General features: G+C 35.9%; 1 protein-coding gene across 1 annotated transcript in view; it reads left to right on the top strand.

The window, feature by feature from the left end:
- The first annotated feature begins 14,453 nt into the window (after positions 1-14,453).
- cdh13 (cadherin 13, H-cadherin (heart)) overlaps positions 14,454-16,080 on the top strand; it is a 344,747-nt gene continuing 343,120 nt past the window's right edge. Inside the window, exon 1 of the mRNA XM_079873426.1 lies at positions 14,454-14,635. Within this exon, the coding sequence (XP_079729552.1) occupies positions 14,591-14,635 (45 nt within the window). The 5' untranslated portion in view covers positions 14,454-14,590. The remainder of the gene's footprint in view (positions 14,636-16,080) is intronic.

The following is a 16,080-nucleotide window of genomic DNA, read 5'->3' as shown; positions in this document are numbered from 1 at the left end:
GGATCTGTCACTGCAGCTTAAATGGTTCGGTTTGATGGTGTTTTCTTTTATTTAAATTCTTATTTACTTTGTATCCAAATGTGTGTGAGTGTTTGTAACCACAGTGTGTTGCCCTTCATTCCCCATTTAACCCGTTGCATTACCTGAAAAATGGCTTTTAATGCATGGAGTCGGCAAGGTAAAAGAATAAATGCAGCTAGTGCAACTTTAATGAAAGTAATTTCAATTCCAGCAAAAATTGGGTCTCATTTACTAAGCATGTATACGCACAAATGTTTATGTGAAATTTGCGCCGAGGTATGGAAATACATATGTTGACAGGTAGGACATCATATCATTGCATTCAGACCTAATGCAATGATTGGACAAACATTTTTTTTGGTGATCCTGAGACATTTTTTTTTTTATTGCCTACCCAACCTTTAAGAACAAGTTAATGTTTTACATGTCATGCATGTGTTGTTAATTAGGAGGATATTTTTCATAAGAAGTTCTCCTGTGCATACAAATAAGAAATAACCCTGCATGCAATTATTAGCAAATGAGACTCATTTACTTTTACTGGTAGTGGTTGCGACAATGAACTTTGACTTGATTGTGGTCTGTTGCTTTTTCTTTTTTCCTGATGAAATGATGCAGGCTGGATCCCCACTGAGAGCCTACTGAAAAGCTCAGAGTGGTAAAACTGAATTTTTCATTTTTGTTTTCTATGTTTATGGCTGTTTGCTTTCACAGCACGTGTCTTTAATGTTTGTGCATGTGGTGAGGGGTTTATCGACAAGTTCATGTGTATAATAAAATAAAGATGATGTGTTTGCTATGGGCACAAAGGGCAAATCAGTCGAGTAGACATTTAATTGACACAGGGCAGAGTAATTTATTCTGACTAATAAAAATGCTTTATAGTTATCAAACTAATTTATTCTTGGCTATAACAATCGTTTATGGAAATCGGGGCATGTTCTGGAGCTCACTGTCCATGAGGCCACCTGCTTCAGCAGATGAATTGGTGCCTGTAAATTCTGCCAGTAAAGAGAGAAATTTTCCTTGAATTTATTGCAAAAGCGCATTGGACATAAGAAAGTGTTTTAGTTTGAAAAACTGTAGAGGTTCTGTTATACAAGACAGAGTCCTTCGCACTAGATTTTAGGTCACCTCTGTTATATGCATGACATTATTAATTCCATTTAGCATTATTTTACCCAGCAGAACAAACTTTAAAACCCATTTTCGGTGTCATGACCCACCAATTAAGAACCACTGGTCTAATGGACCCTCATTACACATTCATCTAATCCTAGTAAATGTCCATTTAAATGGAAGGTAGCACTATTTCAGCAGTTAAGTGCATTCAAAAACACAATATTAATATGTAGAGCCAGGCATCCTTTTTTTATTTGCAATTTTTTTTTTTTTACTGATATTAAACCAGCAAACACAGAACGTTGGCACAACGTACCCAACCTTCTAACATCGTTTTAACAACATGGCTAAAAGGTTGCTATAACTACGTTGTGGTGAAGTTTACAGCGTTGTCACAATGTTGACATTGAACCACCGTTCAGGGCCATTGCTTTAGGTTGTGCCTAGAGTGTCTGGATAACCACTGGACGACATATGTACTCGTCACTGCCCTGAAGCGAAAATCAGCTTTTTAAATTTCAACCCCCCCCTTGGGCTCATTGTGTTGTTTCATTCTTTATCGAGGAAGGATACGAGAGGATTGCGTTTAATTTACCTCAGATAAATAAGGTACGTAATTAATTATTCAAACACAACCTACAACTTCCTTGTCTAATGTGACACGTATTTGTTCTGTCTAACTGAAGGTAGAGAATAATGTGTAAGGGATAATGTACATCCAGCCGGCGGTTCTCACAAAATAACCCCGACAGGATGATGACCAGATGTCTTGATCAGCCTGAAAGGGGTTATTTTGAGAGAACCACCGGCTGGATGTACATTAAACCAGCTTATTACACGGCTACTTGCCACATAAGTAAATAAGTAGACACGAAATATTGATATTGAGTTAGGTTTGAGAAATACTGAGTTGAAATATTTTATTAAGTCTTTAAAAGCAAAGCTTAAACGGACATTTAAGAGATACGGTATACAATCATTCATACCACTTCTTACACAGCATTTTGCCACATAAATAATTATGGCGATTTTTATTTTATTTTTTTTTTTTTAGCAAAATGTTTTAAACATAAAAGTGTGGAATCATGTAAAGGTAGGGTAATTTCAGAAAGGCTAGCATTAGCAACTTAGCTTTAAAGCATAAAATCCCACCTTCCCTTCCTCCAAAACAGATGAACGCACACAGCGGAGTCTGCAAAGCATCACGAGATGAGAGACTGCACTAAATTACCTCACAAAGCACATAACATTACAATAATAATGATCATAAACAACTTACAGCACTCACTCTAAAAAATGATGTGTTGGATTTACTTAAAATATATATGCACCATTTTTGCATCATACTTTTTAAGTAATCCTAACTTGTAATAATTTTACTTAAAGTTAATAAGAAAACCTTTGTTATATGTACTTAAATATTTGAGTTCATGCAACATTCTTTACTTAAAAATATAAATACGTATAACAAAGGTTTTCTTGTTAATTTTAAGTAAAATTATTCCAAGTTGGGATTACTTAAAAAGTGTGATGCAAAAATGGTGCATATACATTTTAAGTAAATCCAACACATATACATTTTAAGTAAATCCAACACAGTGCAGGCCATGTGAGATCAAAATAAATCTTAGTTGTGTTAACTTAACATTTAAGCTCATTTATAAATAAAAATAAGACAATTAAATGAATTAACATTTTTACTTAACATTTTTAACTTATTTTAGATCTTCAGCTATTGGTCTGCTTACTGCACTGCTTTCAATGTCTTAAAATAAATAAAACATGCAAATCACACACAAAGCATTTCACTTTATTTTTTTGCCACAGGCTGCAAAGCCTGAAACCACACATCATGAAATATACAACAACATATGGCAAATTGACAAATGGAAGTTCACTTACAACAGGTCACTTTTTCACCCTTTGCAACACTTAAAAAGATTTTCTGTTGAGCCACCTTTCATGATGATCCTCAATGTGAGCTGTTCCAGTTCCTCTTTGTTCCCATGAGTATCCTTAAAAACAAAACAAAAAAACAGCAAATCTGCATTTACTTGCAACATCACCTGCTATTGTTCAGATTGTCACGAAAAATACATTGCATTGAAAATACATTGTATTGAATCACAAAATTAGAAAGAAATGTATAGAATTTCTATAATGTAAGAATAATGCATACTTGCTGAATAAAAGTATTCATTTTGTTTCTTTAAAAAAAATAAAAAAAATAAAATAAAAAAATCGAACTGACCCTAAACTTTTAAATTGCATCTTAAAATATATTCAAATAGAAAACAGTTACTTTAAATTGTAAAAGAAATTCACAATATTACAGTTTTTGCTGTATTTTGGATCAAATAAATTAAGCCTTGCGAACAGATGGAACTTCTTTTATAAACATTAAAAAAATCTTACTGGTTGTGTGTGTGTGTGTGTGTGTGTGTGTGTGTGTGTGTGTGTGTGTATCTATATCTATATAATTATTATTTTGTCTGTTGATCAAAAATCTATCTAAAAATAAAAAAATAATAATTAAATGTTACAAATTAGTCCATTATTAAATGCCTATAAATATAAAAAATTAGTCTATTCAATAATATTGATTAATATATATATATATATATATATATATATATATATATATATATATATATATATATATATAATAAATAACTATAAGTTAATTAATGAAGACTTTTGTCCAGAGGTTTGGAACGAATCTCATTGAAAACATTTTAACAGTAACTACTGGAATAGCCTAACAATGTAATAGATCTACAATCTTTATTTGCATTTACTTATTTTGATAATAATTTCGAAGGTTTAATAGACAGTCGTCGTTGTCATTTAGGAATAATATTGTGCTTGAATCAAGATCGCCATTTTTTAATGATAAATAGCGCACACATATGGAGCTGTAGCCAATGTGTTTTCGAATTTAATATTTATACAGTACGTTAACGTTACCAAAAGTAACCCGCGCAAGGCCACAGGCCGCCCCCATTTCCCGCGATCCATAGAGAATATGGGAATATGTAAACATGCAAAGAACAACTTATATGCATATATAATAAATGACAACTACATTTACTTAAAAAATACTGAAGTATAAGCTACGTGACAACTCGTTAATGTAAAGTACGAATTTCTCCGTGCGGGAGAGCAAGCCTCCCAATAACGCCGTCTGAATAGTCATCTTAATGCATACGTGCCAATGCGATGCATGGTCATATCCCACGAAATAAACAATAAATACTCTGACTACTATAAACACTTATCCCTACATTCGATGGAAGCTCACTCGCTTAATAATTCAAATAAAATATAGCCTATAGCCTATGTTTTTGAATACTCGCACACAGTCACTCATTTCATAGGCTACATCAACTAATATGTCTACAAACGTTTTCATAAGTATTCGTAAGTAACACGTTTCTTGTTGAAAATTCATAGCAATTCTGAAATTCAGTTTAAAAGTTAATTTCTTGACCAAAAATGCAATAATCTAGTGTAGCCTACCTTAAGTGAAAAAAGTTAAGCTTACCTCTTTTCAGTGTCTTCATCACGTTGCGTTTCAGAAAATCTTCACCCACTAACACAATAAACAATAAACAAGTGTTTAGCCTATTAATGTTAAAACGTCAAAATCTAATATTTTACTAAGTTTATAGAAAGTTAAGCTTACCTTTTCACCATCCTCATGTGCTTCACAAAATGGCTCCAATTTTTTGGCTGGAAAGGCATCACGGGAAATTGTATATCACGTGGCTCGTATAGTTACTTAAAATGTTATGCTAGATTTACTTAATTTTGACGCAATTGTTATAGTAGTTGATTTGACTTGTGTTTTTTCATTTTATTTATGCATACATTTAAGTTCACCTGGTAACTTATATTTTTGTGTTACACACACTATATATGTTAAGTAGAGGTTGAAAAGTTATGAATACTACGTTTTTTGTGTTTAATCTAATTACTTTTATAAGTAATGGTTGTTCAGCCAACGAAGCGTTTTTTAGAGTGCTGACCTCCCTTACGAAAAAGAAGTATAGGCTACTTCAAGTTCAAGTTCCCACTTTTAGTATATAAAAGTATACATTTAAGTGTATTAACTACTAAGGAAGATGTGTTAACTAATCAGTATGTAATAGAATTTTATGATTGTGTTAAGTAACAGTTAGTTAATCAATAACTAATTAATTCTGTCATACCTCCTGAAGAACTACCACTAATTATCTACTAGTTATGGTAAAAAAACAACAACAAAAATCACATTTTTGTCAAAGACAACGCCTTGATCTGATTCAGAACGATGATCAAAACACAGATGGTGGAGCTCAAGTCCAACACCCCCAAAGCTTCACAGTCGTTTTCTCTTCAAGGGTTACGCTTCATTTCATTTGGTAATATTAAGCGGTTTTGATTTACACGCTGTTTAATGTTTGATGATCACGTTATTTTACATTTGAGTGAGCAATCTTCTATCACTTGTTTTAGCTTCTTCTTCTCCTGTGTTTTGATCCGGAGATTCTGTACTAGAAGACGTGTCATATAGCGCCCCCTACCATATAACAGTGAAAACATGGATAGCTGGAAAATTCAGTCAATGGTGGGGAAAAGTAGCCTGGCAAACCAGACCTACATCAAGATGTTAGGTCTGGCAACTCATCATAGACACTGCTCAATCCGAGGGGCGGGATAAACGGCTGTCTTTCAAATTTCCTCTGCACGCAATAGGACAGCGCTTCAACCAACCAGAGCGTTTTCCCAACAGTGGAGCTAACGTTAGTTGATATTCAACTTTTGCCATATCTGGCCAGCAAAACTACGAACACATCTTCCTTTTTTAAGAATGACTTAAGTGCCGTTCTTTGCTCTTTTCTCAAAAAAAAACTTCCTCCAGAGTCGTGGCCAAAGCCGATTCGAAAGACTGTTCTCCAGCAGCAGCCGCCATTCTTTGTTTTCATGTAGAAGGGAACTGTCGCAACTCTGTCGTCATTATGTTAAACCCGCCCCACCTACTCTATACACGACGTGATTGGCCTGACCCAATTTAGGTTTTTGCAGCTCGAAAGTCAATGGAGAGTTGCTAGACTACCCTGGCTGCAAAATACATTTTGCTGCCCCTAGGGTGCGTCTAGATTTCTAGGCTAGGGGAAAAGTAGAATTAGAGTAAATTCCTATACACTACCAGTGGACTAGCCTACTCAAAAATTCAGATATGCAAAATTAGAAACATATCTGTTTTATATCAATATTCTAATCAATATTTTCAAACAATGTAAGTTTCATAAGACTGTATATGAAAAACATATTTAAAAATATTTCATATTTATATTTAATAGGCTACTCGATCAAAAGAGTTAACACAACAAGCCAAGTATACTTTGAATACTTAATTAGACTAAGTATATCTCGATCAAAAGATTGAGTACAAGTACAGGCCAGATATACTTTGACTTTTCTCTCAGTATTAAGTGTATTTTTAAGTATATTTCTGAGAAGTACATAAAGTATATATTTTTGAGAAGTATATAAAATGTAGACTGAAAGTATACTTTCTTATTTTCAGTTTAAAAGAAGTATACTAATAGAACTCGTTAGATCATCGGACTGAATGCAATGATTGGACAAACATTTTTTGGTTCTGAGACTTCCACAGAAGATACAGTATATGTCCATGTTTTCATATTAGTTCTATTATTGATTGCTATCAGGATGTGAAGAAAGTTTCAACCAGTATAACAAAAAGTGTTTATAAAACAAATTACCTACCCTACCTTTAATCATGTTGTTTCAGATCCAATGATTTTCTCTCTTCTGTAGACAACAAAACTTAGGCGCGATGTTCATGTTGCATCTTTCCCAACCATAAAAGTCAATGGTGTCTAGGGGCTGTCAACAAGAATCATAAAAGTTAAGGATACAAAATATGCCAATATTAGAGATATGCATGATAATTTTCCTGATTTACACTCACCTAAAGGATTATTAGGAACACCATACTAATACTGTGTTTGACCCCCTTTCGCCTTCAGAACTGCCTTAATTCTACGTGGCATTGATTCAACAAGGTGCTGAAAGCATTCTTTAGAAATGTTGGCCCATATTGATAGGATAGCATCTTGCAGTTGATGGAGATTTGTGGGATGCACATCCAGGGCACGAAGCTCCCATTCCATCACATCCCAAAGATGCTCTATTGGGTTGAGATCTGGTGACTGTGGGGGCCATTTTAGTACAGTGAACTCATTGTCATGTTCAAGAAACCAGTTTGAAATGATTCGAGCTTTGTGACATGGTGCATTATCCTGCTGGAAGTAGCCATCAGAGGATGGGTACATGGTGGTCATAAAGGGATGGACATGGTCAGAAACAATGCTCAGGTAGGCCGTGGCATTTAAACGATGCCCAATTGGCACTAAGGGGCCTAAAGTGTGCCAAGAAAACATCCCCCACACCATTACACCACCACCACCAGCCTGCACAGTGGTAACAAGGCATGATGGATCCATGTTCTCATTGGCCCTCATTTATCATTCTTGCGTAGAAACGGGCGTATATGTTGGCGTAAGATTATGCTTACACTCCTCTCACCGCCTGATTTATGAAGCTGTGCGTACCTTTGAAATCCAGGTGTACGCAATACCTGCGCTTGATAAATGCCGCGGCTGAAAACGAGCGTGATTAGAATAACACGCCCCTATATATTCAAGTCTCTGCTCCCCCCACGCCCTCATTTTATGCCATGGATACACGGAAGACGGCAAAGAAGAGAAACTTCTTTTAGAAAGAAAGAGAAACCAGGGAAGTGGAAAGAAACAAAATTGATTTCTAGATTTTTATTATTAATGACGCTTATTTTTATTTAGAAGAAGAATGTCGTTATTATTATTATTTGTATTATTATTATTATTTAAAAGAAGAAGAATGTCATTTTTATTATTTTGTCAGTCTGAATTATTTTTTGGTCATTGAAAGCCTTTCATTACTGAACCCAGTCCGTGCACACCTGCCGGGCCTAACCCTGGCCTAACCATCTTTAGTTAATAGTACAACGGCGAGCGCGTTGAGTATAAACACCTCGTCCGTTTGGGGAGGTGCGCACGCAGTCTGCGGAGACTCGCGCTGCGGAGCCAGGCGAAAGTATTTAACAAGGCTTGAAACGTCAGGTATAGCGCACAGGCTCGCAACTGAAGGAATACATATGCCTACTAATCAAATGCTTTGGTAAAGTCACACAAATTAAACATTTAAGTCCATGTTGCACAAAAATAAACACTGAAATTTATAATTACTATGTTGTTTTTTTACAGTGGGTCATAATATATCATATCTTTTAGTTTGTCAGTGCGTTTTGTGGTGTTAGGAATTGTTTTTCTGCGCATTCCCGCACTCAAAACGTGCGTACACCACCTCCTGAGCTGGCGTAGGATTTGAGCGTGCCGTACGCCAACGTCCATATTGATAAATCTCAAAGTCACCGTGGTTTTGGGTGTACGCTGGAAATTTGGTGTACGCACTTTTGATAAATGAGGGCCATTCTGTTAACGCCAAATTCTGACTCTACCATCTGAATGTCTCAACAGAAATCGAGACTCATCAGACCAGGCAACATTTTTCCAGTCTTCAACTGTCCAATTTTGGTGAGCTTGTGCAAATTGTAGCCTCTTTTTCCTATTTGTAGTGGAGATGAGTGGTACCCGGTGGGGTCTTCTGCTGTTGTAGCCCATCTGCCTCAAGGTTGTGCGTGTTGTGGCTTCACAAATGCTTTGCTGCATACCTCGGTTGTAACGAGTGGTTATTTCAGTCAAAGTTGCTCTTCTATCAGCTTGAATCAGTCGGCCCATTCTCCTCTGACCTCTAGCATCAACAAGGCATTTTCGCCCACAGGACTGCCGCATACTGGATGTTTTTCCCTTTTCACACCATTCTTTGTAAACCCAAGAAATGGTTGTGCGTGAAAATCCCAGTAACTGAGCAGATTGTGAAATACTCAGACCGGCCCATCTGGCACCAACAACCATGGCACGCTCAAAATTGCTTAAATCTTCTTTCCCATTCTGACATTCAGTTTGGAGTTCAGGAGATTGTCTTGACCAGGACCACACCCCTAAATGCATTGAAGCAACTGCCATGTGATTGGTTGATTAGATAATTGCATTAATGAGAAATTGAACAGGTGTTCCTAATAATCCTTTAGGTGAGTGTATATTACCTTTTATCATCATAAAAAAAGGTTACTTAGAGCAAATCTCAAACATCTATTTTTCATGCTGTACATTATAATGTTTTGATGCCTAAATTCACTGGTAGCTTCATTTTTTTTTATTTAGAAAAAAATCATAACCTCACACAAGTTATGATATGGCTTCAGAAGATGTGTATATAGCGCTTCAGTTATATTGACAGCCTCTGGTCATGTATTCATTGTTTTCAAAAGAGCAGTGTGAACATTCTGCTGAACTTCTCTATTGAGTTCCACAGAAGAAAGTCAGTCATACAGGTTTGGAAAAGCATGAGGGAGAGTAAATGATGACGTAATGTTTATTTTGGGGCGAACTATCCCTTTAAACAGATTCAAACTGTTTCTTGCAATCACAACTTTCTTTTCTCCCCTTGACAATCTTTTAATTTTTAATGAGGATTCTTAAATAGAAGACTTTAAGAGAGAAACGTGTGTTGTTTGGGAGAAAATGGAGAGACATAAAGCATCAAATGGAGGGACCATTAATCTGCTCCAGCAGTGCTGGCATATTGGAGCTTCACTTGGCCCCGCTCCGATTTTGGCAGTGCATCACCTGCTCACTCCCAAGGACAAAAGCTTCTCGCCTGGACAGGGAGAGGGAGAACTTCTCCACTGGACACCATCCTGTACCTGCTGAGAAGGAGGCTTTTGCCTCACCTAGTGTCCATTATTTGTAATTACATCCTCAGGAGGACCATACATCCAGATCAAGAGGACAGTGTGCAAATGAGCGTGTGGATTCAGTCCAGCTGGCATATACTACTTGTTGGGCAGTGAGAGGTAAAAGGTCCATGTATTGTACTGCAAACATGACCATGGCTGGCATTTAAAAAACAAAAAAATTAGCATTGCATTGTGTCACAGTGTGCCCTTGTTTTCGTTACGGCAAATTTATTTAATCGGTCTGAATAATCGGAAAACATGCAGATAGACGTTTTCATTTACTTGTTTGGTTAAGGTTCAGCTCTCTGGAGACTGGTGGTGTTTCTTCACCTGGACATTGATTTCACAATGTATTACTTCACACAGTGAGCAGAAAGGATGGAAAACCATTATGAAAGTAAATCAAATTGATTTACCTGTTGTTTTCAATTAATATGAAGGAAGAGATCATAGACTTGTTTTGTTAGAGAATATGAATCGATGTTGTACCTAAAGCAGACCTTTGGTTTTTGTTTAGCTGATGCTCGCTTATGCAATCAGCCCTGGTGAAAAGAAAAGAAGAGATGCATCTGTGGAAAGAATACATTCATTACTCTGTACACAAAGACCTAATAAAGAAATAACCTTTAAAAACATGTCTGTCAGTAAACCTTACAGCTTGAGAAAATGCAGCTGTATGATGTTGGTTTCTTTGAGGTGAGTACCAACCTGAACTATTTTTTCCATCACTTTACAGACTTGTAAACACTTCCTTTTATTCCTTTTTTTTTAGCCTTGTTGATTTAGCTTTTTTAATGCATCTGTGCCTCTTTGCCATTTTGTTGCAACTGCCCTCCGTTCTAACACTTGTGCTCTTTTCTCTTTTTAGAAAGGGAGGAGTGGATTTCTTCGAATAAAGAATATTTTCCAGCACTCTTACTCCCATTCAATACTAGGAGACATTTTCATCCCTCCTTTTTCAAGACAAGATAACAAGACGTCAAGATAATAGGATGTCAAGATAAGTCCAAAAAGTGAAAAAGCTCTAGTTGTCCCATTTTTCCCCCCCACAGCAATCACTCATGTTAACATTTACAAATGATACATAAAGCCATTTGCAGAAGTTAACTCAATATAAAAATGTGTGTATGTTGTGTATTTATAAACTTTGTATAATTTACCACAGTTTCGGATGTCATAAAAGGTGCAAGATAGTGAAAGTCTCTTGTGTTCAAACACATTTTTAGATATTCCAGTTAAAATTGTTGATTTGGTAGTTGCTAAAAGGGAAGAACAAGGAAAAGTCTTTGTTTTTTCATTTTGAACGTTTTATAGAGAAGTAGCATCTCATTGTGTGTGAATATTGAACAAGGAGAGTTATTCCTTGAGGATTCACTCCCGAAGAGGAGATATGTTATCTTAAAACGTTTTGCTCGTCTTGACATTTTAATCGTTCTCATATGGTTTTGTTTTGCAGTTCTTCATTTTTCACTTAATATTGTGGTAGCTCCCTCTTCATCGCCTTCTTGACAGTCCAAGATACTGGAACATTTTTCTTCCCCTCCCCGCACACCTTTTTTAACGTATGCGTTTTAAACAAATCCAAAGCAGCCGTAATGCTATTTCCAGCCCGGATCCTTCGATAAAGAGAAATAGCGCAACAATTCTGCAACATTGTCTTGAGAAAGCAATTCCTCAGGACGTCACAACAATTTCTAGCCTCATTTTTCAGAGAGAGAGGGAATAGAGGGAGGGTGCGAAGGGAGAGATGATGGCTTCTGAGGTGATGGTACGCATCATAACCCCTCCCCTTTATCTACTCCCCCAAAAAATATATGCACAAATCTATCCATTTGAATGTGGCTGCAGATAGTTGTGAGTAGAATATGATTGGAATACAGAGTCTTTCATTATCTTTTAGTCTCGATTCATCCTCTTCCTTCGAAAAATGAAAAAGTTTCCGTTCTTCTGCACTCAGCCAAAGTGTTAACAGGAAAAGGGAATGATGATGACAGGGAGAGAGAGATTTGATGAGACTGTAACCTTTCGGCCTAATGGGAAACATTTGGTATTTTCTGATTTATCATTTTCTCTCGATCTGCTTTGTTTTTAACATGCATTTAAAGCTGAAATAGTTAACTAAGATGTCTTGATATTCTCCGAGATGTTATAGAGATCCATGATCTGCAGTTCAGTGTTTGTCTGTGAGTATCTGGCCTCACTGTCTTTCATAACAGGAAGTGTCACATTAGCTTGACGTGCATCTAAGACATGTTGAAATAAGAGTGACAAAGGAGTGCTCAAAGAAGAACAGCTGTATTCCCATACCAAATATGTATAAATGTGACGTTTTGGCCTGAAACCCCTGTGACTGTTGGTCAAAGAATATTTGTTTGTGCTCAGTGTGGGATTCATGGGTCATTATGACCGATTTTTGGAAATCTTTTCTCATGACTCAATAACCCATGTCATGTTCATGGTACATAGGGGAAATAAGAAATGATGAGTCAAGAGTTTAGTAAACTAATATCCAGAAACAAACTTAAAATGTTAAAGATTCATGTATATCTTAGAAGAAAGAAGCATTTGAATTTGAGGTCCTTGCTATGTTATTTGTGATTGATCACTATGGTGTCTTTCTGAGAAAGACAATTTCAGCACAAGTGTTCACGAATTTCCGATTACAATTTAAACGCACACACAAGGTACATCGAAGACATTCAAGATACAAAAGTCTATCAAATTGCAAAATAAATTACACAAACATCTTCAATGTTTCATGACACAAACCCAATTTTTTTTCCACACACTATAGGAATGTAAATACAGTATTTTAAATGGTCCTTTACATCCTTGATAAAATAGTAGTTGTCATATGGATGTGGCACATAACTTTAGGTTATAATTTTTCTGTCATTTGTACCCTAGCTGAACATGTGAGCTAAATATTGTTGATTATTTTAGCTATTTATTATGTTCAGACTAACTTCTCAGACTTACCATGTGACATTTTGGAATTTTGGAGACACTGCGAATCAGATATTCAGTTCAGATTATCTGTGGTCATTTTTGGACAGTGTGTCAGACTACTGAGATTTTAATAGACATTCTTTCTTTTCTGATCTCCATCAGTAAAAAAAAAAAAAAAAATCTCTCTGCATGACAAGTGACTAAAATACAGTGTTTCTGTCAGATATGGACCATAGTCAAAAGAGTATTCTCACCATGGAGAAAAAAAAAAAAAAAAAAAAAACTTTTATAAAAAAGTTTCGGGTAGAACTTTAGGTCAGAGAGAGTTTTGCTGACAAAATCCAACAGAGAATAGGAGGTTAGCTGCTGTGTCGCTGTCATTCAAGTTAGTCAGTGTGCTGTGCAGTCAAATCCAGACACACAGATGCCAATTTAACCCTCATGGTTGTAACAAATCAAACTCTACTCTGTAGATGCGGTTGTAAAGGTTTAGTGAATTTGTTGTTTTAAAGAAAATTGCCTAACATGTCCAGCACAATTTCAAATCATCCTCAAAATTTGAAGTTTTTTAAATTTTACATTAAGCTGATCCAGCACAGTAATTTGAATTTGCCTAGCATTTTATCATTTTATATAATTTTATATCACTATTTTATAAGTTCCGGAGAGAACTTATGCTTGTAGGTTCTGAAACTGGTTTGATTGTCCCTAACCATGAGAGATTATTTCCTTATAGCTTTTTCAAATATTTTATTATGTTTTATTATTTTATTATAATTTATTTATTATTAGTTTGTTGTTGTTTTTTTTTTTTATAGCTTTTTAGCTTTTTATTTTATTTTTTTAGCTATGCTGACTATGGTTATGCTTAATTGCATTTTATTATTTCCATAGGATTCTTACCTCCTCCTGTTCACAACCCAATCAGAACAGACCTGTGACCCATTTTAATGTCACCAACTGAAAGTCATTGCACATATAAAGTTAAGATTGATAACCAATCAATCATAAGAGGTTTTCCCTTATTTAAATAATAATAATAATAATAATAATAATAACACACAATATATATATATATATATATATATATATATATATATATATATATATATATATTTATTTATTTATTTATTTATTTTTTTTTTTTTTTTTTTAACGATATTACACCTTAAAAGCACAGCAAGCCCTCTAGAACTATGGATGTCTGATTATTCTATAACCTAATACTATTTCTATTAAATGAGTGAATGTACAATATATCACCCTATATTAAAACTACTATCCATTATCTTTCAAATCAGAAAGTTTGAAATCAGTGAAAAATCTAAGAAATCGAATGCAAAGGTGCTGAGACTATTACTTTAACATCAATGCTAGCATGTCAGGTTCATGTAAGCGTCAACGAAGAAACCCCCCCTATAAATCTATTGGTGGTGGACTCCAATGCTCTGCTCACGAGGCTGCAGTTCTATTTGGGAAGTTGGCAGCTCGAGGCAGAGGGGCTTTACTCTCGCGACTCTGGAATTATGAACAGCGCTGGTCCGACCAGCATCTTGTTTTGAACATTATTCCCACTGATCTGAGACCATGGAGTTCGGAACCCGCATTTTCATCGCATTCCTCGTTTGCCAGGTAGGCGCGAGAGGTTTCATTCCGTTACGAGCTGCTTCTCATTTTTTTTTTTTTTTTTTGTATTAATTTAGTGTAGTTAAAATTGTGAAATTATTTTGTGAGCGCATTGCACGTATTTACAACTCGTTGAACAGAAGGAGTTGCACTGAGATAGCTGAATGCCACGACAAAAAGAACAGAGATCAGTGTAATGAAACATGTTATTCTTTATTTCTAATAATTTATCACAGTGGCGATGTCTCTAGTGCATAGAACGTTGACATCAGACGTTTAGTCAAGTCCGTTCGCGTGATTAAGTCTAATGCACTGGGATCAGATGGGTGCAAATCACGAGCAAACTCAGTCTCAGATCGCATCTATATTCCGCTCAGCTCTGAAGTTGAGCGCTCCTTTGGCTCCCTTCATCAGGAGACATTCACACGACGGGCTGACTCACGGAGCCCTTCTCCATTCACAAAATACAGCAAAGTCAGTAAATAAACGATTCAAGACTAAACAGTCCCTATCTAGTCATTTGAGATCAGCAAAACCATTAACGAACAAATAAACTAATAACGATAAGATTCCTTTTACTTCTGAGAGAATGCAAACCAAATAAACAAGATCAAATAATGACAATCAAACAAATATAACAAGCGATTAACCATCAAAGTGCGAGACTAATAGATACATAAAAGAAGTGATTGACTGCGTCCCGCTTTAATCGAAGAGTTTAAATGAAATAATCGACATTGATAAACGAACTAGACCGACTAATAAAAGAACCGCGCGTTCACTTCAAACAGCTGGAATCAAATAATGGAGCCTGTACAGAAGTAAATCGATTCAGTTTAAGGTGGTAGCTGTGTTTTGAAACATTGAAGCTGGTTTCTAGTTTGTCTAAGATGGTCATTTGCTGGATCAAGCTGGCTGACCATCTTGGATCTGCAACAAAACTACAGCTACAAGTGGTCAAGCTGTTTATAGGGACATTTAGCTTAACCTTTGCTAATGACCTGCTTGCACCAACTAACCAGCTTAGATCAGCTAGAATCCAGCTACCATCTTTAGCTACCAACTCTCTCCTTTTGGTTCCAGTCGGTCATTTTTTACGCTTTTCTGTCCTAAATCAAAGCGATTTAGAACCGCTGTTACAATAGGTCACCCGAGGCTGTTAATACTAAGAGACAGTCAATATTGTCTGTCTTGTTCTTTACATGTGCATTACAGTAGTCAGTTGGCATAGCCAGTTGGGGGTGAAGGAGACATTGATATGGCCTCTTGCATTTAAAATGCTGATGGCTCATTTGTAAGCTACTGCTCAACAGTTAATTCCTTGTATGGGATAATGAACAACAGGTGTCCTGGTTGTTGGTGTTTTCCCCTCTCACAGATTAAATGCCTTTATTTTCACAGAGAATTATTATAATGCTCAAACTCTGTCAGCTCATAGTCCTTAAATGTGA

The sequence above is a fragment of the Squalius cephalus genome (assembly GCF_949319135.1).
Source record: "Squalius cephalus genome assembly, chromosome: 6".
In the NCBI taxonomy this organism is placed as follows: Eukaryota; Metazoa; Chordata; class Actinopteri; order Cypriniformes; family Leuciscidae; genus Squalius; species Squalius cephalus.
This window is presented reverse-complemented; position numbering and strand designations above follow the sequence as displayed.